This window comes from Copadichromis virginalis, linkage group LG6, assembly GCF_057382275.1.
Source record: "Copadichromis virginalis isolate Kocher_CV1m ecotype Utaka linkage group LG6, C_Virginalis_male_GT1.1, whole genome shotgun sequence".
NCBI classification, from domain to species: domain Eukaryota; kingdom Metazoa; phylum Chordata; class Actinopteri; order Cichliformes; family Cichlidae; genus Copadichromis; species Copadichromis virginalis.
In genome coordinates this window covers 4105710-4133285 of record NC_140623.1, presented here as the reverse complement: position 1 = coordinate 4133285, position 27576 = coordinate 4105710, and the positions used below count along the sequence as shown (strand labels likewise).

General features: G+C 43.0%; 1 protein-coding gene across 1 annotated transcript in view; it reads right to left on the bottom strand.

The window, feature by feature from the left end:
- The window catches only part of vegfc (vascular endothelial growth factor c), a 102502-nt gene that overhangs the window by 56851 nt on the left and 18075 nt on the right, over window positions 1-27576 (bottom strand). Inside the window, exons 2-3 of the mRNA XM_085458323.1 lie at window positions 14805-15045; window positions 14251-14441 (exon numbers count right to left, since the gene is read on the bottom strand). Of these exons, the coding sequence (XP_085314449.1) occupies window positions 14251-14441; window positions 14805-15045 (432 nt within the window). The remainder of the gene's footprint in view (window positions 1-14250; window positions 14442-14804; window positions 15046-27576) is intronic.

The following is a 27576-nucleotide window of genomic DNA, read 5'->3' as shown; positions in this document are numbered from 1 at the left end:
GGAATCGCTTTCCTGACCTCAACAGAGAGAACAGTCTGTTGTTGGGATGGCTGAGGTCCTTCACCATCTTCCTGGCCTTGGTCCAGCACCGCCTGCTGTAGATCGAGTGCAGGTCAGGGAGCTCGGAGCGGATGGTGCGCTCAGCTGACCGCACAACCCTCTGTAGAGCTCGTCTGTCCTGCATGGTGCTGTTCCCGAACCAGGTTAAGATGTTTCCCGTCAGGATGCTCTCTATGGTGCACGAGTAAAAGTTCCTGAGCACCTTGGAGGGCAGTTGGAAGTCTCTCAAGCGTCTGAGGTGGTAGAGACGCTGTCGGGCCTTTTTCACCACGGTGTTGATGTGACAGGACCATGACAGGTCCTGCGTGATGTGAACTCCGAGGTATTTGAAGCATGTCCACTCTCTCCACTGGGCACTCGTTGATGACGGGGGTCTGGTAGTTCCTCTCCTGCTTAGTGCTGAAGTCCACTATCAGCTCCTTTGTCTTACTGATGTTTAGAAGGAGGTTGTTCCTCTGGCACCAGTTCTCCAGATTCCTAATCTCCTTCAGGTAGGCCGTCTCGTTGTTATCAGAGATCAGGCCCACCACGACGGTGTCGTCAGCAAACCTGATGATGGTGGTGGAGCTGGTAGTGGCCACACAGTCATATGTGTACAAAGAGTACAGCAGGGGGCTCAGGACACACCCCTGGGGGGCTCCAGTGCTGAGAGTGGTGGAGGCTGAGACATGTCCGCCCATCCTTACTGCCTGTGGTCTGCCAGTTAGGAAGTTGGAGATCCACTGACACATAGATGAGCTGAGTCCCAGATGCTCCAGCTTGGTGGTGAGTGTGGAGGGAATTATGGTGTTAAATGCAGAGCTGTAGTCTATGAAGAGCATTTTAACATAATTCCCCCTTCTAGTGTCCAAGTGAGTGAGTGATGTGTGGAGGAGATGAGAGATGGCATCGTCTGTGGAACGATTTGGACGGTAAGCGAACTGTAGTGGGTCCAGTGTGTCTGGTAGTGAAGAAATGATGAAGTCTCTGACCAGGCGTTCAAAGCACTTCATCACTACTGAGGTGAGGGCTACAGGGCGATAGTCATTGAGAGAAGCAGGGTGGGGTTTCTTCGGGACAGGAACAATGATGGACTCTTTGAAGCATGTGGGGATCACCGACTGAGATAAAGAGATGTTGAATATCTCAGTGAACACAGGAGCTAGCTGGTATGCGCAGTCTCTTAGGATACGACCTGGGATGCCGTCTGGTCCTGCTGCTTTCCTGGTGTTCACTCTCTTGAAGGCTCTCCTTACTTCATGCTCGGAGATGACGAGCACGTTTCCAGTGCTGGCAGTATCTTCCTGTCTGCAGCCGTTAGCGCCGCTAGCACTAGCATTGTTGGAGTCCTTAGCTGCAGCCTCGAAGCGAGCATAGAAAGTGTTCAGCTCGTCTGCCAGAGTCACGGCCGCGTTCGTCATACCGGTTGTTGGTGCTTTATAGTCCGTTATTGTCCTTAGTCCCCGCCACAGGCTCCTAGAGTCACGCTGTTGGAGTTGTGACTCTAGTTTCCTCCCGTAGCGCTGCTTCGCCTCTTTCACCGCCCTCCGCACGTTATATGACGTGGCTTTGTACGGGTCCATGTCCCCCGTCATGAGTCCCGTGTTGTAGGCAGCGGTGCGGGATCTCAGAGCGTTGCGGATGGTTTTATCCACCCACGGCTTCTGGTTGGGAAACGTTGTGATAGTCTTTGTCTCCACGGTATCATCCGCTAGTTTCCCGATGAATCCCACAACCGCTTCTGTAAACACGTTGACATCATCATCGGAGCTGTTTCTGAACATGTCCAGTCTGCGTCATCGAGTGTGTCCTGTAACGCGGCCACCGATTGATCCGTCCAGCGCGCGACCTTCCTCTGAACTGGAACTTCCGGAATTTAACAGTGGTACTGAATAATTAAGCAAGTCACTTTGTAAATGTCCCAAAAGGCTGGTTGACATCTTCCACCTACCCTACCATAATCAATGCATAATCGATTTCTATAATAATCAATAAGAACAGGTTAATCTGAGAAAATATCTTATGCTGACCCAAGCCACTCTGGATGTCATTCTAAGAAGATGGAAGAAATGAGATCCACAGGTTTAGTGCCCTCGATGGGGAAATGCAGAATAGAAAACATTTGTCTGCTACGCACAAGAGATAGAGAGAGAGATGCAACAGCTGGCTATGAAAGCTTGTTTCCTACGCGCTCCTGGCATATGCAATGAAAACAGTTCTCCAGTGTTTTTGAGGGACATTTGAAAGCTCTTCTTTGGATGTTGGCTGACTTTTGGTTTCGATCCCTGTCAGGATGATCCTGCACTGCTTAAATAACGTTAAGGTCCATCAATATGCTTTTAATGTATTGGCAGTATGTTTGGGATCACTGTCACGTTACAAAAGAACAAAAAAAACAAATCACACACTTTCCAGATGGAAGTGGATCCAAATATGACAATACTCAATTTTGACAAGATCCCCAACACTGCTGGCGGAAAGGCAGCCCTAAACCACAAGTGAGTGGCTGGAATATTTTTCAGTCATTACTCCATACAACTTGCTGCCACTGATTTTAAGTCCAGTTCTTCTTTGGCATACCTCAGTTTCTTCTCCCTGTTGTTTTCCTGTAAATATGAGATTCTCGGTTTCAGATTCCCAGATTTCTCCGTTCCTATGTAAGGTTTTTGCTGGAATTTTTCCTTTTTACTAAGACCATGACTTTCAGATACTATTCATCTACTTTAGATATTTTTTAGGCCTACCACGTTTTTGCATTTTTTTCAATTTCCTCACTATTTTTAAATTCACACCTTATACCATGCTGGCAAGGTTTGGGGTAACAGCGCTTTGAATATGACTATTTTATGCCTATCAAGCTGTGTTATGTTTTGCATTTTTCCTAGATTCAATTAAAGAAATGGGAACAAATGTGTTTTAGTGAGAGGCCTGTTAGGTTTTGTATTGTTGATTGTCATTTATGCTTATAAATATCTACTTATACATGCTTAGAGTTTTATAATTAGTTGTAGATTGGTAGAGGTTTGATCCTTGATAGTCTGCAAACTTTGTGTGCATTAGAGAGCACTCTGGGAGCATGGGAGAGGTCGTACCTTCTCTTATTGTTTTATGGTAGGATAAACGTAGCTATATCTGTTTTAGTCTAAGTGCTTTTCTTTAGATGAACTGCTGGACTTCCAGACCAGCAGGTTTAGGGAAGTCTTTATGGGGTCACACTCTGACCACACACACACACACACACACACACACACACTAGTATTGTTCACATGTATACCTATGTAAGATGTTATATGTTAATGACCCTATGCATATTCATGTAACCACAATAAAAGGAGCGCTATGGGGAACCTGGCTGAGAGTCTGACGGAGGTCAAGTGGTGGAACGACACTTGGCTCCAGGCAGGTCTCCCTCATGCACGAGTAACACGAAGAACTTTGCCAACTTGGTGTTCAATGCTTTTGCTGCGTTTTTAAATTGTCTCGTTCCAGCGGTGGGCCTGTGCTAGACAGACCCAACATTAATTGGTCCTTCAAAGCCGGATCCCTAGAATTGACATTCACCGAGGGAAAAAGGAGACATGCCGAAAGACGTCAGCCAAGACGTATAGAAGTTCCTGTAGTAAAGTCCCGAGACATGAGAATTTGTCATCGGGCCGGTGGATTAGCTGTCTGTTTTTTCTCCTCGCTGGATGGTGATTGACGGGATTCGAGATTAATGCAAGAACAGCACCAAGTAAGTACTGTTCAAAGAAGAGCGCTGTAGCTGCGCGGGTTCACGCGGACCTGAGCCGTGCGGTTAATCGCAGGCTTATAAACAAAAGAGAGCAACGCCTATGCTGTGCGGTTTCACGCAGGCAGGTGCAGCTCAGTGACTGCGCGGGTACACGCGAGTCCAGGAGCTCAACGGTCGTGCGGATTCACGCAGGCTGGGGAAAGTTATAGGCCTATTTGTGTTGTTTGTGTACGTCTGTGTCAGTTGTTAAAAGTAATCTGCATTAAGCTTAGGGTTGCTCAAATTCAGTACAATGACATATGAGGTGAAGTGATAGATGAAAAAATTGTGAATGTGTCTGACGTCACAGTGTCTTTGTGCACTGTGTAAAAGTAATTGCCTCCGATTGTGAGAGCGGTGATGTCTTAGTTTGTCACTTTCAGATGAAAAGCAGACCTGAATCAATTTTCCACATGCAGCGGTCGGAAGAAAGTTATAGTTTAACATCACTGGAAACGTTCAGGCCAAGTTTATTATTTACAGCTCCATGTGTCCCTCAACCTCACATGCGAGCTCTCACTCCTCCCTGAAGACAAGGAATGCAGCTCCAAAGAGCAATAACATGGCAGATAAAGAGACAGCAGCAAAGTCCTGAGCAAAGAGACCCAGCAAGCAGCAGCAGTGTGGACAAACAGCATCAGAGAAGAAGGGCAAACCCACCATCCTGCCTGACTGGATGAATGGCACTGTGTTTCCAACAAGCTGCACCTTCACTGTGCATGTGACAAGAACATTTGAGGAGAACTGAGGAGACTGTTGGAGTTTGACATTTGCCACCTTTGGAGTAAAATGGCAAGAAGAGACAGTGGAGGGACTCATACCAGGTTCCCCCCCTCGATCTACACACAGCTTGGAGTGATCACACACCTGTTCCTGATAACCTTGCCTGGCTGCCACTACTTAAGGGATTCCACCATCTTTGGAGAATCATTGGAGAACTAACAGTTAGTGAGGCCCCCGTTCTGTCATCTGTGATCACTCTGGTCGTCTTTTTCTCTAGAATAAATACCCCTGTCTACCTGTGCACAGATTCCTGTGGCAAAAACTGTTAGTGAGAGTGGTGAGTGGATCTGTTTTTGTGAGAGAGATTCTGTGGAGAGACTGGACCCTTGGAGAACCTTGCCCTGTGGAATCAGGACCATCCCTGATATTGTTCTTGTGTTTTGGATTGTGCTTTACCTTCACCTTGTAAATAAACATTCTGCAATTGAGTCCTGTTGACCTAGTGGTCTGTTGATAGAACAAATCAGCAATTAACATCAGAATCTGAATCAGAAAGGGTTTTATTGCCAAATGTTGAGCAGGTTTACAACATTAGGAAATTGCTGCGGTGCTTCAGTGCAAACATACTGTCATAAATTACGCTTAAATAGACATGAAAATAAAAATAAGAATAAGAATTAAAAGTGCTACGTAGATAGATAGATATATACATGATATATACATGAGTGCAGGTGGTGATCAGTGCCAAACATGGAATGATGCAGTGAACACAGCGTAGGGTCATGTGTTAGTGGTGGGAACAGTCATATGGTTATTGTTCATGTGTCCAACAGCAGAGGGGAAGAAACTGTTCTTATGGCGAGAGGTTCTGGTGCGAATGGACCGGAGCCTCCTGCCTGAGGGGAGCAGGTCAAACAGACTGTGTCCAGGGTGAGAAGGGTCAGCTGAGATCCGAGCTGCACGCCCCAGTGTCCTGGAGGTGTACAGGTCCTGCAGAGATGGAAGTCTGCAGCCAATCACCTTCTCAGCAGAGCGCACAACACGCTGCAGTCTGTTTGTCCCTGATAGTGGCTCCAGCGTACCACACGGTGATGGAGGAGGTGAGGATGGACTCGATGATTGCAGTGTAGAATTGCATCATCGTCCGTGTTGGCAGGTTGAATTTCTTCAGCTGCCTCAGGAAGTACATCCTCTGCTGGGCTTTCTTAATGACGGAGGTGATGGTGGGCTCCCACTTCAGGTCCTGGGTGATGGTGGTACCCAGGAAGCGGAATGAGTCCACAGAGGTGATGGGGGTGTCAGTCAGGATGATGGGGGGGAGTGGGGCTGTGTGCTTCCTGAAGTCCACAATAATCTCCACTGTCTTCTGGGCATTCAGCACCAGGTTGTTGTGGCTGCACCAGGACACCAGACGTTCAACCTCCCTCCTGTAGGCAGACTCATCCCCGTCCGAGATGAGTCAAATAACGGTGGTGTCATCTGCAAACTTGATTAGCTTGACAGACTGGTGGGTGGAGGTGCAGCATTTGGTGTACAGGGAGAAGAGCAGAGGAGAAAGAACACAGCCCTGAGGGGAGCCGGTGCTGATGGTCCGGGAGTCCGAGACATTCTTTCCCAGCCTCACATGCTGTTTCCTGTCGGTCAGGAAGTCAGTGATCCACCGGCAGATGGGATCAGGCACATTCATATGGGAAAGCTTGCCTCGGAGCTGGTCTGGAAGGATGGTGTTGAAGGCAGAGCTGAAGTCCACAAACAGGATCCTGGCGTAGGTTCCTGGGGAGTCCAGATGCTGCAGGATGAAGTGTAGGGCCATGTTGATGGCGTCATCTACAGACCTGTTGGCTCTGTATGCAAACTGCAGGGGGTCCAGGAGGGGGGCCGTGAGGGTCTTGAGATAGGAGAGAACCAGGCACTCAAATGACTTCATGACCACAGATGTCAGAGCCACGGGTCTGTAGTCATTTAGTCCAGTGATCCTTGGTTTCTTGGGGACAGGGATTATGGTAGAGGACTTGAAGCAGGCAGGCACATGACATGCCTGCAGTGAGGAGTTGAAAATGCCAGAAAACACTGGGGCCAGCTCGTTTGCACAGTGTCTGAGGGTGGCAGGAGACACACCGTCTGGGCCGGGAGCTTTTCGAGCATTCAGACTCTTAAACTGCTTCCTCACACCTGCTTCATGAATATGAAGAGTTGTGGTGGGAGGAGGTGGTGTGAAATCCTCTTTTGTGTGGGGTGAGGAGGGGGATGTTGTAGGTGAAGTGTTTGATGATGGTGATGGCTCTATGGAGGGGGGAGAGGTGGGGGAATGAGTGTCCAAAGTGTCTCTATTGTTGGGGCCGTTGGAGGTGTGAAGGCTGCCTGATGGCTCGTCAAAACGGCAGTAAAAGTCGTTAAGGGTGTTGGCTAAGAGCAAGTCATCAGTGGAGTGGGGGGTTTTAGGCTTGTAGTTGGTGATATTCCTAAAACTTTTCCACACAGAGGCAGAGTCATTCTCTGAGATCTGCTGCTGCATCTTCTCAGAGTGCTGGTGTTTAGCAATGTCCACTTCTTTAGTGAACCTGTACTTGGCCTCTCTGTAGCAGTCCCTGTCTCCGCTTCTGAACGCCTTTCTCTTTTCCAGCCACAGCTTTTTGAGTTTAGGAGTAAACCAGGGTTTGTCATTATTATAACTCACCCTGGTGCGTGATGGCACAATGCTGTCCTCACAGAAGTGGATATAGGAGGTGACGGTGTCCGTAAACTCGTCCAAGCGTTTAGAAGCAGCCTTCATTGTGTCCCAGTCTGTAGACTCCAAACACGTGCGAAGCTCCTCCACAGCCTCGTTGCTCCACAGTTTTTTGGTCCTCACAACAGGTTTGGAGAGCTTCAGCCTCTGTCTGTACGCGGGGATTAGGTGGATCATGACGTGGTCAGAAAGTCCGAGTGAAGCGCGGGGCACCGCACGATAGGCCCCGCTGATCGTGCTGTAACAGTGGTCTAATGTCCTCTCCTCTCTGGTCGGGCATTTAATATACTGCTTGTATTTGGGAAGCTCATGGCTCAGATTGGCTTTGTTAAAGTCCCCAAGAGCAATAATGAGAGAGTCCGGGAATGTCCGCTCCATGTGCAGTATCTGCTCCGCGAGTGCGCACTGAGCTGCCTGCACATCCGCATCTGGCGGGATGTAAACAGCGGCCAAGATGAATGAAGCAAACTAGCGCGGAGAGTAAAACGGTTTGCAGTGAATAAAAAGGTATTCCAGAGAGGAAGAGCAACATGGAATCAGAGTTAGTTTGTAGGATCCTCTCAATTCACAAAGCTTAGCTCAGAAAACATGAAAATGCTCTGGAGAGCAGGGCACAATTGTTCAAAAGCTTGCCAAATTAAAAGATATGATGAAACCTCCAAATTTTTAACCAAATGTTAACCCTACTCCATCTTTGAGTTCCACACAGGTACTGCATTTGGAGCTTCCACAGAAGCCACTTTTTCTGGCGAGCTAGAAAATAGTGGTGGATATCTCACACAGTGTTTTTTAGCTTTTTGGGAACGCAGTAGAACTTTTTCCTCAGGCTGTGTAAAATTGCCTGCATGGTTGAGCTATTGCCTGCAAGTGTTTTGAGAGCTCAGGCAGAGTATAAATGCACTATATAAGAACCAGTTTATTTACCATTTACAAGCCCTGAGATGGGCTCAAGCTGTCCTCAAGTCTAATCGAAAACTCTTTTTTGAGCACTTCATCGCAGAGTATAAAATTTCTGACAAAGGATTGAACCCTGATCAAGGAGTCGAGGAGTGTGGTAAAAGGCAAATTAGCTACAAAGGATCTTAATGACTCACTTGATGCCTTACTTTCTGTGTAAATGTATCAGAATGGATGACCATATATGGGAGCATAGGAGAAGACACTGCAACTGCCATGGATCATCGGCCGAGCCATTTCTGGAACTGAAGGGGTTGCCCTGCAAAAGCTTGGCCGTACAAGAAATGAGTCAGAGGAATTCTGTAACATTTCATTGATGCCTGACCTGTGCCACCAAAAAAGCAGAGCCTGTCAGTAACTGTAGGGATATTGGTGGGTAAAATAAACAAAGCTAACTGTCAACTCTCAGACCCACTCACTTGAAGCATTAGTTGACTCAGACACCGAACAGACTTTTATTGATCAGACTCTGGGTAATGATTCAGTCATTCCCCTGATCACACTTCCCAAAGGATTACAAATTTCTGCAATAAATGGCACGTGGCTCCCACAAATAACCCGTAAAACTCAACCTGTTTCTCTCTCTCTCTGTCTGGCAATCACCCAACACTGAGGCAGGCAACACTGCCCTGGTTCTCAGACACCCTTGGCTCAGCACACATAACCTGAACATTGATGGAACACAAACGGTATCTCCAGTTGGAGTCTCAGGTGTCATCAGTCCATTTAAGTAACTGGTATTGCCGTTTGGGACAATACCAGTTGTCTTTCAGACCCTAGTCAGTGATGTCCTGTGTGACTTCATCAATCACTTCTTTGTGTACCATAATAACGTTCTGATTTTTTTCTAAGTCAGTTACAGAACATGAATGTGATGTCTGCCTTCAGCAGCTTCTGGAGAGCCGCCTGTATGTAAAAGGTGAGAAATGTGAAATTCATGTCGAATCAGTGTCATTCCTTGGGTTTCATTGTTGAAAAATGCCAGTTAAAAGTAGATGCCGTGAAGGTGCAAGCAGTGATTGTGTGGCATATCTCGCGCCAAAACTTCTGCACTGGTGGACAGAACCAAAGAGCGTGAATGTAATTGTCTGGTGTATTGCCTTGACAGTGTGAGCAGTTGTTGGAAGATGTAAAGCCCATCTTGAACATCCAATGACCTGTATAGTGCACTCTATGTATGGAAATTAATCATATTATTGTTTTGTAATATGTCAGGGTTATTCCAGATAGGTGTACGTTTGCATGGGATTAATGAAGACTCCGTTATTTTTAGAAACTCCCACCATGCTGTCAGAGAAAAGCTGATGTTGATACTTTTAAAGCATTCATGTCTTTTGATGTTTGAGCTAATAAATGGTAGGTCTGAAATCTCTAGATCCTTGCATAGTGCCTGTTCAACATCTAGCTAGGGCTCATCTAAGAAGGTATGTTTTAACCATTCTGAGATGAACTGAAGCCTGTTGGCTAAGAAGTATTGGTGAAAATTAAGCAGATCTAATCCTCCTCTATCCTTGGTTCTTTGTAGCATTTTTAAGCTGATACGCGGGGGTTTATCTTTCCAAAGGAATTTGGAAATATATGAATCCAGAGATCTGAACCAATCTTGTGATGGTTTGTTAGGGATAATCAAAAATAAGTAATTTATTTTTGGCAAGATCATCATTTTTATAGTGGCGACCCTTCCCATGAGTGATATGGGTAAAGATTTCCATCTAGTCAGATCGCCTTCTACTTTCTTTAGAAGTGGGATGTGGTTTAATTTAGTTAAGTCTGAAAGCTTAGGAGAAACATTAATACCTAAATATTTAATATTTCCGGATTGCAGTGGGGCAGAGGAAGAATTATGGAAGGAGCAGTTAATGGGGAGAACTGTAGATTTTGGCCAGTTAATTGAATAATCTGAAACTCTTGAAAACCAGTTTATTAGAGTAATTACCTCAGAGAGGTTGGTTTGTGTGTTTTGCAGAAAAAGCAACACATCATCCGCATAGAGACTAATTTTATGTTCTATGTTCTTACATTTTATGCCCTTAATTGTTGTAGCCTGTCTAAATGCTGCTGCTAGAGGTTCGATAAAAATTGCAAAAAGTGAAGGGGAGAGTGGGCATCCCTGTCTGGTGCCCCTCAGGAGACAAGCTGGAGGATGTCTGGTCATTTGTTCTGATACGAGCTGTTGGGGAATTGTATAATATTCTTATCCAGTTTATGAAAGAGTTTCCAAAACCAAATTTGTGTAAAGTTGCGAACAAAAATTTCCAGTTAACTCTGTCAAATGCTTTTTCTGCATCTAGATATAATATTATGGTTTCGATGTTTTTATTGTATGAGTAGTCTATTAAATTAAGTAATCTACGAGTGTTTGTTGAGGAGTGCCGACCTTTTATGAAACCAGTTTGGTCAGGATGAATTAAGAGGGGGGTTATTTTCTCTAATCTCTTTGAGAGAGCTTTGCAGATTATTTTAAGGTCTACATTTAAAAGAGAAATTGGACGATAGCTTGAGGGAAATAAAGGGTCTTTGCCTGGTTTTAGCAGGAGACTAATGTTGGCAGAATTCATATTTGGTGGTAGTCTGCCATTTTCCTCGATTTCCTGCAACATGCCGTGGAATACTGGTGCCAAAATTGTCCAGAATTCTTTGTAGAATTCTGCAGGGAAGCCGTCTGGACCTGGAGCCTTATTATTGGGCATACTTATCAGGGCTTCCTGGAGTTCACTTGGCGTCAGTGGCGAATCCAGTTCCATTGCTTGACTCTCTAGTAATTTTGGAAGAGTTACGTTGTCAAGAAACAGATCAATTTCATTTTTAGATGGGTTTATTTGTGGTGAGTATAAAGTTTCATAGAAATCCCTAAAAATGTTGTTTATTCTTCCAGGGTTATATATTGTGTTCCCCGATAAATCTTTAGCAGCACATATAGTTGTTTTTTCTTTCTTTATTTTTAACTGGTTAGCTAGAAATCGACCTGATTTGTTACTGTGTTCAAAATTCTGCAAGCGAAGTCTTTGTATAAGGAATTGTGTTTTTTTTATTAATAGTTTCATTTAATTCTAGTTTTGTCTTGCGTATTTTGTTCAATGTTTCCTGATCTTGGTCGCACGCGTAGGCTTCTTCTAGTGATTTGGTGTTTTTTTCTAATTCCTGAATATTTTTGTTTTCTTCTTTCTTTTTGTGTGATGAGAAAGAAATTATTTTACCTCTCATCATTATCCTGGACTTTGTTACCGGCGTTCCTCCATTTTCAACAACCCTAATACTGTTGTACTTACATAACTGATTGCTTTTTGAAGGCTGCTCATTTTATTGCTCTTCCAAATCTTCTTTCTACTTTCAAGACTGTAAATAAGTAAGTAAAGTTTATTTATTAAGTGCTTTTCACAGACAGGCAGTCACAAAGCGCTGTACACAAAGATTAAAACAAAAAGTACAATCAATAGACATTATGCACAATGTAAAAGGTCAAATATAAGTTAAATAATGTGAAGAATATAAAATACGTAGATCAACAAAAGGCTTGTTTGAATAGAAAAGTTTTTAACTGCTTTTTAAAAGAATCCACAGAGTCAACCAAACGTAACTGGTGGTAGACTGTTCCACAGCCTTGGTGCAACAGACTGAAAGGTTCTATCCCCTTTTGTCTTCAGTCGTGTTCGGGGAACAACCAACAGACTCTGAGTCTGTGAGCGGGGACGACGAGCAGCAGTGTATTTTGTAAGAAGCTTGGATAAATAATCTGGGGCCGTTTAATGCTCTGTATGATAAAACAACGCTTGCTAGAACGAGTTAGTAGTCTGGCTGCTGCGTTTTGTATTGCCTGGAGGAGAGAGAGAGAGATGATTTATCCAAGCTGGTAAACAGGGAATTACAGTAATCTAAACGCGATGACACAAATGCATGAATGAGTTTTTCCAGTTCAGCTGACGAGACCATATGTCGCAGTTTAGAGATGTTTGTTAAGTGAAAGAAACACTGCCCACTTGCTCACTGATCATGTACTCTGGCTATACGACATCCCCTTGGACATAATCTTTGACTGTTGGCCCTGGTTCACCTCGCAGGTATAGAAACAACACTGTTCAGCAATTGCAGCCAGGTCAGTCTTTCATCCTCAGAGTAAGTGTCAAACTGAGTGAGTAAATCAGGAGCTGGAAGCCAGCTTTTGCTGTGTCACTTCGGCTACTGGACGGTCCCCATTTGAATCATCACTTGGGCATCATCTTCCACTATTCCCCACTACAAAAGGTGAGCTCTCTGTCCCTTCCATGCAGCACCACCTTCACCACAGTCGCACCTTCATATCCTCCAGGTCAGAAATTGGTTTTCTACCAAAAAATGTTTCATTGCATACTGAGTCAAAGAAATGATCTCTCAACTTCGTTGGATCTTTTGAAATTAAATCCATGACCAACCCAGTGTCTGCTCACCTGAAACTGCCTTGTAACTTGACGATTCATACATTTTTCCATGCCTCTCAGTAAAAACCACTCTGTTATGTCTAGGCCCCCCACGAGCCCAGTTCAATGACAGCCAGCCAGCCTTCCCTGTAACACGAATCCCAGACACTATGGGAGAGGCTTCCAATATGTGGTTGACTGGGAAGGTTATGGTCCAAAAGAACACTCCTGGGTGTCACAGATAGTCAGGGAATTCCACCGTAGGCATCCCAACAAGGTTGGAGTGTCGCCATGAGGCCCTGTGGAATCAGGACTTTTTCTATATTATTATTGTGTTTGAATTATTGGTTTATCTTCACTCTGTCCTCAGTAAACCTTTCGATTGAGTGCCTCCTGCCTAGTTACCCCTTGACAATACACAAACATAGAACATAGAAGCAGGTTAAGATGTACCTGATGTTAACACAGAAATGCCACCAAATAATGAACCAGTTAAAATTGGATTCACCAGGCTTTATTTCTTCATTATGAAAGCAGGTTTAAAGTAAAAAACCAAAAATGCAGCGACAAACTACAATACGGGATAATCTGTGATTTATTATAAAATTAGTATAATAAAACCTTAACTTTCAGTTATTTTTGTATCAAAGAAAACTGTCATTACACAAGCAGTTCAAAGGATTTGGGTTTTGTTTTTGTCTATTTCCACACTTGTACTTCCATATCTTTTTTGTTCTCTGCAGGCAGAGTCATGGCTGAAGCTGTCATCTCAGCCTGCCCTGTGACCGCACTGATGACTTTTGCACTTCTGCTGAATCTGAGTACAGTACTTTACTGGGTAGATGGCAGAATTCCATCAGATCATTTAACCTCCTTTGGCACTATGTGGATCCCAATGAAAACCTGTTATCACTTCACAGCTTTCCTTAACTCCTTGTTTCAGTCTGTTCCACAGCTCCTCGTTTCCTGAAATCAAGCTCATCTGCTGTTCTGATTTACCTGCTTGTCGGAAGAGCTCAGTAGCCATCATCAACCTCCCTCACCTGACTGCCCACTCTCTGGCACTACATGCTTTGCCATTCATCCATTCTCTTCTGCTTATCCTTGGGGGTGCTCTAGTCTATCACAGGGTGAGAGGCAGAGTAATCCACCAGCCAACCAGACTCCCCCATTGACTCAAACCTGGACCCCCCCGAGGATAACTCCATTCCTTGTCCTCTGACAACATTTTCATTCCAACGTTGACCTTGAGTAATCTTGCCTCTTTTCTCTCACGGATAGCACTTCCATGCTGCCCACCGGTTCCCAAGGCCATTAACTTAGTGCTCAATAAAGCTTTTAAATTACTATCAGTGTCCTGAATCTGTCTATTGTGTCCAAACATTGTAGGTAAATGGCCTGTATTTGTATAGCACTTTACTTGGTCCATAAGGACCCCAAAGCGCTTTACACATTCAGTCATCCACCCATTCACACACACATTCACACACTGGTGATGGCAAGCTACATTGTAGCCACAGCTGCCCTGGGGCGGACTGACAAAGTGGTCTTAAGGTGTGCTGACTGGGGACTACTAATGCTTATCAATAATAATAATAGAAGGAAACATTTTAAAAGATATAAAACAATGTGCTTACATTTTTGCTGAGGTAACCAGTGGAGATATTCCTGCATTGTTTGTCCTCAGAGTGGCAGCATCCTCCACATCTGTAGACGGACACACATGGTGGCTTATAGAAGACGTTGGTAGGAGCACCAAACTCTCTCCCCACATCAATACACACTTCTCTGGGAGAACACTGAGTCTTCCTCCATTCTGACTCTATACCTGCACACAGAGAGACAGTCAGACCACTGTTACGGTGACTTGTTGTTCTTCCTAATGTAGTATTTATCATGTATATTGTGGAGAGAAAAGCAGACCTAATAACAATCATTTGAATAGATACATTTTGTTTTATTACAGTGGCTATGATTTCTGTGCAAGATGTCAAATCCTAGTTGACTCATTCAATCTCAAATGAGCATGGGCCTTGGATTAGATTTAGAACTGGATACATTCACTAAAGCTTAATTATAGTAATTCTAGATGATCCAAAATCAAAGAAGACTCACTCTCCTCTTTATGAAACTGAAAGAATTAAGAAGTAGAATTTGAAGAAAGAACATAATAAACAAAACATAAACATACTTTTCAGGATATCCAAGTTGAGGTAGACAGCAGCAAATGTTGGCTCTTCTGTATCACCCAGTGGCCTAAGCTGACGGACCTGTGACTGCTGGGAGAGTTTGGAGGATGAAGATGCAGCAGCAGAAAGTTTGGATTTACACTTCACAGCAGCCCAGTATGAAGGATAGATGAGACTCATCAGCTCATCTACACTGGAGGCTGAACGCAAACTCTGTTCCAAGTCTGGCGTTGGTGAAGTGTCCTAAAAGTGAAAACAGACACCTTTACTCAGAACACTGCTTTCACTGAGAATTATTACATATTTTATAATAGTCAAATGAAGAGGGCTAGAAACACTTTTCTACCTAAATGAATGATCGTAAAATTGTATTTTTGCAAGCTAGAAATTTCAATGAGGTAACAGTCAAGGCCAAAGACTGGTTTCAAGTTTGGATCAACACAATTCAAATCAATATTGGAGTTAAGGCAAACATCCCAAACTAATTCATTTCAAATTGTCCAAAGCATGCCCTAAAACTTAAAGGTTATTTTCTTAAACGCAAATAAAAATTTCCTACTTTTTAATGTCAATGTTAAATACCCCTAAATTCTTCACAACAAAATCTTTAATCAGAGTCTCAGAAATATGACTCTGACAAGACTATCAGCCTAATGACTCAAAGCCTTTTCCTATGTAACCTATGTATACTGGGGACCTTTATTCATTTTGTATATCACCTGTTTTTGTGGGAGCACTTTAAATGGCTTTGACTTTATGACTTTTATGAATATAGAAAAGGATTCTTCAGCATTCTTCAGCACTGCAGCTTTCTTACTGCTGCCAGTTGGAAGACTCGAGGGTGAAACCACAGGAACACTGGGAAAAAACACTTTTCTTTTCTACTACAAAAGTATCTGAAGTAACAAGACATTTTTGTTGCATCAACAACAAATAAAGTTTGTGCAAGATCAGTGAGGCAGTTCATCTTATTGGTTTACCATGAGCAAACACTTGCTTTGGATATCACAAATGAAGAACACGTGCTAGTGGTTACTCACTGCCAAATGTCTGTCAGTATGACGAGGATCTTAACCAAAGGGCAGGAGGGTGGGAAGAATTACAGTATGCATCACTTATAAGGTTTCCAGTCTGATGGAGTTATTGAATAGATAAAGCAATTTACTGCTGTGAACGTAGGCAGCCATACAACATATTTAAAACACCTTAAAAAAGCCCACTGAAAAAAGAAACAATACAAAACAAAATGCAAAAAAAATAATAATAATAATTAACGGAGAACTGGAACATCAATTCTACCTCAAATAACACTGGAGCTGCTAGTCCATTACTCCGTCAGTCAGTTTGTGCGTTTTGGGTGACTTTGACATATCAATGCATTAGTCCACAGGTGAGCCCATTTTAAATGGCTAAACTCCATTTAGCTTTTCAGAAGTGTTTGGTTAACTCATTCTTTTGGCTGCTTCTCCAAGCTTGGGTGTCTGTGCAGATCCCATCTTCTACTGCAGATAATATGCTGTTTATGGATGACATATTTTGATTTTTCATTTACTCTGTGGGGTACTAAAGACTTCCAGTCTATTGGTGGAAACAGACTGGAAACAGTCTTTAGTCTTTTTTTCTTTTTCTTTTTTTTGCCTGTCCCGTTTCGTTCTTTTGCCATCAGAATTGTTGTCTAAAGGCAAAGAAAGATGCCCAACGGATTTACTTTACCAAAATGGACCATCCCAGCCTTGCCGTATTGGTCTATTTGATTCACCTTTGCTTTTATTGTTTATTTTATTTTCATTTGCTGAACATGGGACAGACTTGACTGGGGAAAAGAAAAGGGAGAAAGAAAGAGGGAAAGAAAAAGAGAGGGGAAGAGGGACGGTGATAAAGGGCAAAAACCAAAAACCAACAAAACAAACAGACAAAAAATACAAATATCAATCACCTGGATCACCTGTTGAGAAAGAAAAAAGAGAAAACAAGCAAAAAAAGAGAGCAATATAAAAAACAACATCATCGCAATGATCTATGTGAATATAACAGTAAATACTAAATATTAAACATTATTGTGCAGCACGTAAGATCGACAGCGCACAGTGTGCATTGAGGTAGAAGCCAAAAAGGGTGTACTTTGTGTCTGTGAGAACCCGTCTGTACACCTGTGAGCGTGAGCGAGCTTGTATTTAAAAGGTTCCTTCATGTAATGATCTGCTAGAGGGTGTGGGGAGCCATAGCCCCGTCCTTCTGGGCATGAAGCAGTTATGGAGGAGATCAAGGCCATCAGAGGCCCCAAGAGCAAAGGAGACCAAGGAAGACCAACAGAGGGGCAACCGCGCCACTATCCCGGAAAGAGCTGAGGAGAGCCCCAGATGAGGGGTTGCTCAGCAGCTGCGGTGCAGAAGCCAGGGGGGGTTGCAGTGAGCCGGCAGCCAGCTGTGCCAGAGTGACCGAGCCCCAGGCCGAGAGGCCGAGGGTACCCCACGCCCGAAGGAGCCCGAGCGAGCCCCAGGCTCCAGGCCCCGACAAGCAGCCACCAGGAGTGAGACGGTGGGTACCTGGACGCCCGTACCCGGACACAAAGAACCACCAATGCACCGATGTCTGAGGGAGTCCGCCACTGGCAGGGGGAGTGGTGGGGGGAGATAGGCCTCCATACCATTGAGGGTCTGAGATGTCCCCAGAGAGGTGGCGTCTGATACCCAACCTGACATATAGACACAGGCATACAGGCACACACAGATACAAACATCGATTCCCACCATGCTCTCATATGCAATTACTCAGCACTCACCCAACGTGGAGACAGAAATAAATAGACACTGTACACTCAATCACACTCCCCAAGCGTACTCTATACCCCAGGTCTAGGTACCCTTGCCCCTGGAGGGGGAAACTGCACCAGACCCAGGTAGTGTTACCCTCTTCCCTGGGGTGGAGAGAAGCAGACGGCCCCGACTCCGCAGCAGCAGGGAGGCACCACACTCCAGACCCCAGTCGGACAGCCAACTCCTCCTCCCAGCCCCCCCACCCCAACAGGCAACAGAGAACGGGGGTCTGTGAAGACTCCAAACCTCCCTGTAGTGTTGATGCATGTGTGTCCTAAGGTGCATTTAAAAGCCAGGGGGGCATGGAGCTACCTGCCAGAGAGCAGCAGGTAAGCGCATAGCCCCTCCTGATAGCCCTCAATGTCTACATGTATTTAAAATTGAGAGGTGGGCAACGACGCCAGGGGTGAGGTTGTACACCCTGATGGTCTTCTGGACGACGTGTAGCATGCCCACCCCCAAGGTCCGATATGTATGTGTTATGAGAGTGTGAGTAATGTGAATGTCTAAGTTGTGGGATAAAATTAAGGCACAGGTAGCCAGAAGGGGACAGAGGGGGACATCCCCCCCAGATGTCCCCCTGCACCCTGGTGACACACCTTTGCCCTAAGGTCCTGCATGTGTGGGTGATTGTGGTGGAGCGGGAGAGGGAGGCAGGTGACCCCTCCCTGGGGCCAGCTCCCCCGCTGTCCCCAGTAGGGAAAGGGGGCCCAGGCCCATCCGGACCGGGGCCCAGTTCAGCAGCGCCGCCCGGCCCCACAGGGCCCGGGACAGCCCACCCGACCCCACCACAGAGAAAACTGCACCCACCCCATCATCCACTTATCTTCCAGACTACACAAGACCATAGACACCCAGGCTGAGTTCTTCCTCCACCTCTCCTATATCTCTCTCCACCTGCAGAGTCAGTTCCTGGAGAGAGGAGACCTCCTGCAAGATGTAACAGCCTCCCCCACTAGTTGAAGAGCCCACCAGGTGGCTCGATGCACCGGTGGCATCCTGCACCAGGGCTGAGCCCCCATACACCCACCCGCCCACAACCCCGGCGACACACCAACCAGGATCCAAGCTCCTAAGCCCCCGAGGCCCAGCCAGGGCCCCAGCCCGGAGACGGAGCATCCCCAGAACCCCCCACCTGCCCCGGACCCACCCAGGGACAGCCAGGCTCCCAGGTCAGTAACCCACGTCCGTCAGCACAGACCATCCCCTAGCCCCGCTGCACGCAGCCACGAGGAAACCATCACCTAAGAGCCAACAGAGCCCTTAACAGGCCATGACCACAACCCCGGGTTGAGCCCTCCAAGGAAGACGCTTCTGGGGAATCCCCCGACACCCCAAGCCTGTCCTCACCCTCACACCAATCACAACAGTGAAGGTGGGACCAAACTATGACCCCCTACCCCAATAGGTGATGGAGCTGATCAAAGGAGCCCAGAGCAATTGATCTGATGTGGTGGTAGAGGCTGTATCAAGACTAATGTAATCTATTAGATAATTTCTATATTGGTTAGAATTAAGATTATTTTTATTTTTCCAGTTCACGAGGACTGTTTTCTTGGCTATGCATAGGGCACTGAAAACCATATGGGCTATATTTTTTTCTGTAGTGACATAATCTAAGCTGCCCAACAAACACACTAAAGGGGAAGTTGGAACGTTACACTTCAGACACTTTGATAAGTCTTCACATATCTCGCGCCAAAACGTCTGAACTGGTGGACAGAACCAAAGAGCGTGGATATAATTGTCCGGTGTATTGGTTTGACAGTGTGAGCAGTTGTTGGTAGACGTAAAGCCCATCTTGAACATCCGATGACCTGTATAGTGTACTCTATGTAGTATTTTGTATTGAATTATTTTAAGACTGGGATTTCTAAATAAATGAAAGGTTTTTAAGCGTATCTGAGACCAGAAGTTTTGGTCTAAGTTAACTGATAAATCCGCTTCCCATTTTGCAATAGGAAGTGATACAGGGAGTGCAGAATTATTAGGCAAGTTGTATTTTTGAGGAATAATTTTATTATTGAACAACAACCATGTTCTCAATGAACCCAAAAAAACTCATTAATATCAAAGCTGAATGTTTTTGGAAGTAGTTCTTAGTTTGTTTTTAGTTTTAGCTATTTTAGGGGGATATCTGTGTGTGCAGGTGACTATTACTGTGCATAATTATTAGGCAACTTAACAAAAAACAAATATATACCCATTTCAATTATTTATTTTTACCAGTGAAACCAATATAACATCTCCACATTCACAAATATACATTTCTGACATTCAAAAACAAAACAAAAACAAATCAGCGACCAATATAGCCACCTTTCTTTGCAAGGACACTCAAAAGCCTGCCATCCATGGATTCTGTCAGTGTTTTGATCTGTTCACCATCAACATTGCGTGCAGCAGCAACCACAGCCTCCCAGACACTGTTCAGAGAGGTGTACTGTTTTCCCTCCTTGTAAATCTCACAGTTGATGATGGACCACAGGTTCTCAATGGGGTTCAGATCAGGTGAACAAGGAGGCCATGTCATTAGTTTTTCTTCTTTTATACCCTTTCTTGCCAGCCACGCTGTGGAGTACTTGGACGCGTGTGATGGAACATTGTCCTGCATGAAAATCATGTTTTTCTTGAAGGATGCAGACTTCTTCCTGTACCACTGCTTGAAGAAGGTGTCTTCCAGAAACTGGCAGTAGGACTGGGAGTTGAGCTTGACTCCATCCTCAACCCGAAAAGGCTCCACAAGCTCATCTTTGATGATACCAGCCCAAACCAGTACTCCACCTCCACCTTGCTGGCGTCTGAGTCGGACTGGAACTCTCTGCCCTTTACCAATCCAGCCATGGGCCCATCCATCTGGCCCATCAAGACTCACTCTCATTTCATCAGTCCATGAAACCTTAGAAAAACCAGTCTTGAGATATTTCTTGGCCCAGTCTTGACGTTTCAGCTTGTGTGTCTTGTTCAGTGGTGGTCGTCTTTCAGCCTTTCTTACCTTGGCCATGTCTCTGAGTATTGCACACCTTGTGCTTTTGGGCACTCCAGTGATGTTGCAGCTCTGAAATATGGCCAAACTGGTGGCAAGTGGCATCTTGGCAGCTGCACGCTTGACTTTTCTCAGTTCATGGGCAGTTATTTTGCGTCTTGGTTTTTCCACATGCTTCTTGCGACCCTGTTGACTATTTTGAATGAAACGCTTGATTGTTCGATGATCATGCTTCAGAAGCTTTGCAATTTTGAGACTGCTGCATCCCTCTGCAAGATATCTCACTATTTTTGACTTTTCTGAGCCTGTCAAGTCCTTCTTTTGACCCATTTTGCCAAAGGAAAAGACGTTACCTAATAATTATGCACACCTGATATAGGGTGTTGATGTCATTAGACCACACCCCTTCTCATTACAGAGATGCACATCACCTAATATGCTTAATTGTTAGTAGGCCTTCGAGCCTATACAGCTTGGAGTAAGACAACATGCATGAAGAGGATGATGTGGACAAAATACTCATTTGCCTAAAAATTCTGCACTCCCTGTATTGATTTATCTGTTTTAGAAAATATTCTGTATATTCTGGATAGTAATTTGGGGGTTTTAAGAGTAAGAAATTGTACCACACTTGATGGTGTTTGTAGTTCAGCTTGACCGGATTTAAATTTCTTTTTTACTATGGATTTAATTTGTTGATATTCTAAAAATCTTTCCTTTTTGATCCCATATTGTGTAACTAGTCTGTCAAATGGAATAAATTCTGTTCCTTCTAATATATGTTCTAAGTATTTGATTCCTTTACCACTCTAATCTGGAAAGTTTATCATATTATTGTTTTGGAATATGTTAGGGTTGTTCCAGATAGGTGTACATTTGCATGGGATTAATGAAGACTCCGTCAATTTCAGAAACTCCCACCATGCTGCCAGAGAAGAGCTGATGTTGACGCTTTGAACCATTCATGTCGTTGGATGTTTGAGCTGATAAATGGTAGGTCTGAAATCTCTTAGATTAAAGTGCTTGTTCTACATCTAGTCAAGGTTCGTCTAAGAAGGTATGTTTTAACCATCCTGAGATAAATTGAAGCCTGTTGGCTAAGAAGTAGTGCTGAAAGTTAGGTAGTTCTAATCCTCCTTTATCCTTGGTCTTTTGTAGTGTTTTTAAGCTTATACGTGGGGGTTTATCTTTCCAAAGAAATTTGGACATACATGAATCTAGAGATCTGAACCAATCTTGTGGTGGTTTAGTTGGGATCATTGAGAATAAATAATTTATTTTTGGTAAGACCATCATTTTTATAGTGGCAACCCTTCACATGAGTGATATGGGTAGACATTTCCATCTAGCCAGATCACCTTCTACTTTCTTTAAAAGCGGGATATGGTTTAATTTAGTTAGATCTGCAAGCTTGGGAGAAACATTAATACCTAAATATTTTATATTTCCCGATTGCAGTGGTGTAGAAGAGGAATTATGGAGGGAGCAATTAATCGGAAGGACTGTAGATTTTGACCAGTTAATTGAGTAATCTGATATTCTTGCAAAAGAGTTTATCAATGCAATTACCCCAGAGATATTGGTTTGTGAGGCTGATTTTATGTTCCACATTCTTGCATTTTATGCCCTTAATTACTGTATTCTGTCTAATTGCTGCTTCTAGTGGCTCAATAAAAATTGCAAACAGTGAAGGGGAGAGTGGGCATCCCTGCCTGGTGCCCCTCAGGAGACAGAAGCTGGAGGATGTCTGGTCATTTGTTTTGACACAAGCTGTTGGGGAATTATATAATATTTTTAACCAGTTTATGAAAGAGGATCCAAAACCAAATTTGTGTAAAGTTGCAAATAGAAATGTCCAGTAACTCTGTCAAACGCTTTTTCTGCATCTAAAGAAAATATTGTAGTTTCGATGTTTTTACTGTATGAGTAGTCTATCAAATTAAGTAGTCTACGTGTATTTGTTGATGAGTGCCTACCTTTTATGAAACCAGTTTGGTCAGGATGAATTAAGAGGGGGGTTATTTTCTCCAGTCTCTTTGAGAGAGCTTTGCAGATTATTTTAAGGTCTACATTTATAAGGGATATTGGACGATAGCTTGAGGGTCTTTGCCTGGTTTTAGCAGTAGATTAATGTTTGCAGAAAGCATATTTGATGGAAGTCTGCCCTTTTCTTTGATTTCCAGCAACGTTCTGTAAGAAATTGGGGCTAGAATCGTCCAGAATTCTTTGTAGAATTCTGCAGGAAAGCCATCTGGACCTCGAGCCTTATTATTGGGCATACTTATCAGGGCTTCCAGGAGTTTTATTCCTAATTTTAATAGTTTGCTGATGCGATGACAACAAATATGTAAAATCAGGCTCATATTTGACGGGAATCATAGGAATCAGAAAACATGAGGGTTCACAAATTCACCTCTACAATGTCTTAGACACATTGTACTGCATACATATTTCATTCAATTCAATTTCATTTATATAGCTTTAAATTACAACAGCAAGCTCTTTATATTATAAGGTAGAGATCATGCAATCACAGTACATATGTATGCATATATATGCAGTACATATGTATACATATGCATACATATGTATTAGTTGTGCAACAGATCAAAAATCTCACGGTTCAGATCATATCACGGTTTTAAGTCACTGATTGGATCAATTTTCGGATCAGCAAAAATAGAAAAAAAAGACAAAAATTCGACTCGCCATTTCCTTATTTAAATATTTTTTGCCTATTAAAAAACATTCAACTGAAGACTCATTCCAGGCACTTATATAAAAACAAATTAAGGTGCAATATGGACATTATGGACCATGCTAGGCATCCTCTGCATCCTCTGCACACAGCCATAAACAACCAGAGGAGTCTGTTCAGTGAAAGGTTGCTTCTCCCAAAGTCAAGGACCAGTAGACTTAAAAAGTCCTTTGTCCCACATGCCAGCCATCAAACTGTTTAACTCCTCGCTGGAGGGGAAACAGGGACAAAGGAGGGGGGAACAAGTAAGCTGTAGTGCCTTTTCACTGTGCAATAGTTTTTGTTCATATCCAACAGTTTCAATACTTGAAATGTGCCATTCCCTTGTATTCTTATTCCTATTTATTCTATTTATCCCTTTTGTATTCTCTGTATTTATATTTGTGTATATATGGTATATTTCTGCTCACATTCTGCAACTTCTGTCGGTGCTGTGCTACTGGAAACTGAATTTCCCGGAGGAACCCACCCGAGGGATAAATAAAGTTTTATCTAATCTAATGTAATCTATAGGGCAGTACAGGGCTTTGTATCTACCACTACTTGTGAGTATTTATTATTTAATCTGCTCTTTCACGTGATTCAGTTTATTTTGAAAAGTCTCAACAGGATCTTGAGCTTTATTGTGAAAGGTTTATGTGGAACATAAACAAGCGGACACGCGATGGTGTTACCGTCGTTGTTGCTAACGACAACGCATAAAAGCAGGCGCTTGTCCGTCTGTAGTGTGGTTATATTAAATATAAGAGAAAGAGAGAACTTTAAGAAATTAATATAGCCACTACAGTGACCATCAAAACGATGAAAAAATATTGCCATAAACAGTTTATTTTGCGGCACCACAAAACAAACGATAGCATAAAATGAAACGATAGACTTTTTTATATTGTCAGCCGATATATATCATTATATCGAACAGCCCTACACCACTCTACATTTAATTATTAATTATTATGAATCTCCAGCTCTCTTCCACAACGTGTAGCTCCCCTGTTGCTCCAGGTGGGACACGGTAGGTGTCTGGTGATTCCCACCTATAATATACAGATATAATAGAGTCTCAGGTAGAGGACCTGAGCTTAAAGGATAGACTGCCCACAGGAGCAAGAGGGGTATTTTTCTGATGTGTGTGTGTGTGTGTGTTTAGAATAATATTTATGAATGATCACAATGTAAAGAATCAGACTGACAGTAACAATACAACTGTTTTGTGCAAGCAACACTGTACACACAGACATGCATGCATTTATACATGTTGTCATTTAATAATTAGAAGGAACACACAGCAGAAAGTGGAGCACACACTTTCCTACTAGAAAAATGTAGTAATGTTATCTTACATGTCTCTATATACTTACTGGAGTTTCTCCGTACAGATTTTTTTTCCTTTCTCCTAATGTTTATGTCTCCATATGTCTGACTATTGTTTTGTTTTTGTCTAAATCCCCAAACCACCCACCCTCTCCACACACACAAACAGACACACACACACACTCTGACCCTTTACGTGGGAAAAACTTTTCCCAGCTGTCGCATGAATTCCATCCATCCATCTATTTTCCTACTTTTACCCAGTTCAGGGTTGCAGGACTGGAAGCCAAAACAATTGAGAACAAAATACTCCTAAATAAGACTTGTTTGTCACCTGATAAAGGGCACAGTTTCCTGCTCTGACTTCAGAGCAGGAATCACAAAGCTGACTGGGAACTCAATAGAACTGACATCAAATCAGCCACCATTTTGGCCTTTCCTGCTATTTACTTTTTCTAGAAGATTTAAACATTTGATGGTTAGAAACTACTTTGGAAAATTAACACAGACACTGCCATATTCAGCCAAACATTTTAATATGGTTGGCATTATATTAAAGCACCCTATTGATCATTTTACTTGTGTTAGCCTATTAACTTCTAAATGTGCATGTAGTAAACTGCTGTAATTTTCCCGAGTGTGGAATACATTCTTAGACAGATATCAAAACACAATCATTCATATCTGACTGGATCCTTGAGGTTAATTATCCAGCAAAGTGAACAGCTCACAGCACGGATTTTTGTTACAGATAGGGGCTCTTTAGCTTTTACCAGCAAGCTTTTTCAAATTTTCTAAAAGTTCCAAATTTCTGTTACACCAGATGTCCTTGAAGTATCACACTCCACTTTGTTGACCTAAAGCTGAACCAAGAGTTCAATGCAGTTTCCAAGATTTTAAGCAAACCAACTACCCTGGGAAAAATAAGTAAAAGAACTTGTGTGATTGACTGTGTTTAGTACGCACATGTCTTATGAATAAGCTGTAGTTTTTCAAATTAATGACCTCGAAATGCATTTCAGTGTAGTTTATTCACAACAAGAGTTCATTCACAAGATCCAATTTATGGCAAAAGTCATCCCAAGGCAGAACAAGGAGACAATGTAGAAGAGAGCCAAAGACTAATAATACCTAACGATAATAACTGATAATAACTAGTAGAGAGTGTCTCTGTCTTCTGAATCCAAACTATTCGAGACTTGTTTGTGATGAGAATGATTTTAAATTCAATTTTGGTTCTCAACAAGGAGTCAATGGAGCCAATACAGGAGAAATACGCCCTTGCTAGTCTCTGTGAGTATTCTAAGGTAATGCCATCCAGAGTAAGAATCTGCTTAGATACCATATTTCTAAGATTTTCAGGGCCTTGTTCAATAACCTCAGTTTGATCTGAATTAAGAAGCAGAAAGTTAGCGGCCATCCAGGTCTTTATGTCTTCAAGATATTCCTGCAGTTTAACTAATTGGTGTGTGTTATCTGGCTTCATGGATAGATAGAGCTGGGTGTCATCTGCATAGCAGTGAAAATGAATACTATGTCTTCTGATGATACTGCCTAAGGGAAGCATGTACAATGTAAACAGAATTGGTCCTAGCACCGAACCCTGTGGAACAGAAACAGAAGAAAGCAGGAGTTTTGATACGAATAGAAACACAGAAGAATCAGTTGAGAAGCCAGAGGCCTGCATGCGTGTCAGAGACCTGAGGTAATATTTGTAATTATGAGACTTAGAGAATTCAGAGAATTGAAAACTGTACAATTAGAAATCCCAAATGAAATAACAAAATTTCTTTTTGTATATGCATTTAGTTGTGTCAAATATTCCAACTCAACAATCCCAAATAGACTTGAGTACATGTGCATGTAGTAAAACAAAGGACAGCAAGCTATGGAAACTAATTGATGATTTACTTAAACAAAAAAGTGCAAAGTTCACTTAAAATAAAGAAAGTCAGTTTATATTTTCTCATCCTCTGGTAAATATCATCATTTTATGGCCTTTCTTGGCCTCCTGTAACACTTTGAGTCATTTTTGATGAGAACATGTCCTAAAATGTGATTATTTAATAAATATGTAGGACTGCTTTCTTTCTTTCACACGGTGATTTGCATATGCACAATTTACCCAAAGAGAATACCTTTGGGTAAATTGTGCCATTGATTATGAAAGTAAAACTGTAGATTTTGATCTCAGAAACTGTCTAGCTATATAAAAGTTAGACAAAATCAACACAAAATTACTTAAGGTTTATTTAAAGTTATTTTACAACATCAAAGGCCAACTGTGTCACGTGAGCACATCAAAAGTCAATTTTCTTAAACAAGGCCTAGCACCACATGAACACATGTTCAGAACAAAATGAAATTCAAATGAAGACAAAATTAACTGGAATTCTCTTCACACATCTGGCCAGCTCCATAGCATCCCACTTGTTGATGCTACCCACTGCTCCCTTCTGGGTGTACTGCAAAGTTTTTGTGGTGTGGTTATTTTTTGTTTGTAAATGGTAAATGGACCGATTCTTATATAGCGCTTTTCCACTCTCCCAGAGTACTCAAAGCGCTGTATACAACATGCCACACTCACCCATTCACACCCACTTCTAAACACAAGTGCAAACTAATCTGCATTCACACTACGATGAACGTATCGGAGGGCAACTTGGGGTTAGTATCTTGCTCAAGGATATTTGACATGCAGAACGGGGAAGCCAACGATTGAACCACCAACCTTCCAATCAGTAGCTGATCTGCTCTACCACCTGAGCCACAGCCACCTATGTTTGTTTATTTTTTGTTTTGTTTTTTTTATGCACATCTTCTCTTGGGATGACTCCATCACTTTCTTTGAAAGTGAAAATGGGCTTTCCATTCACAAACCTATTACTACTTCACCTTAAAAA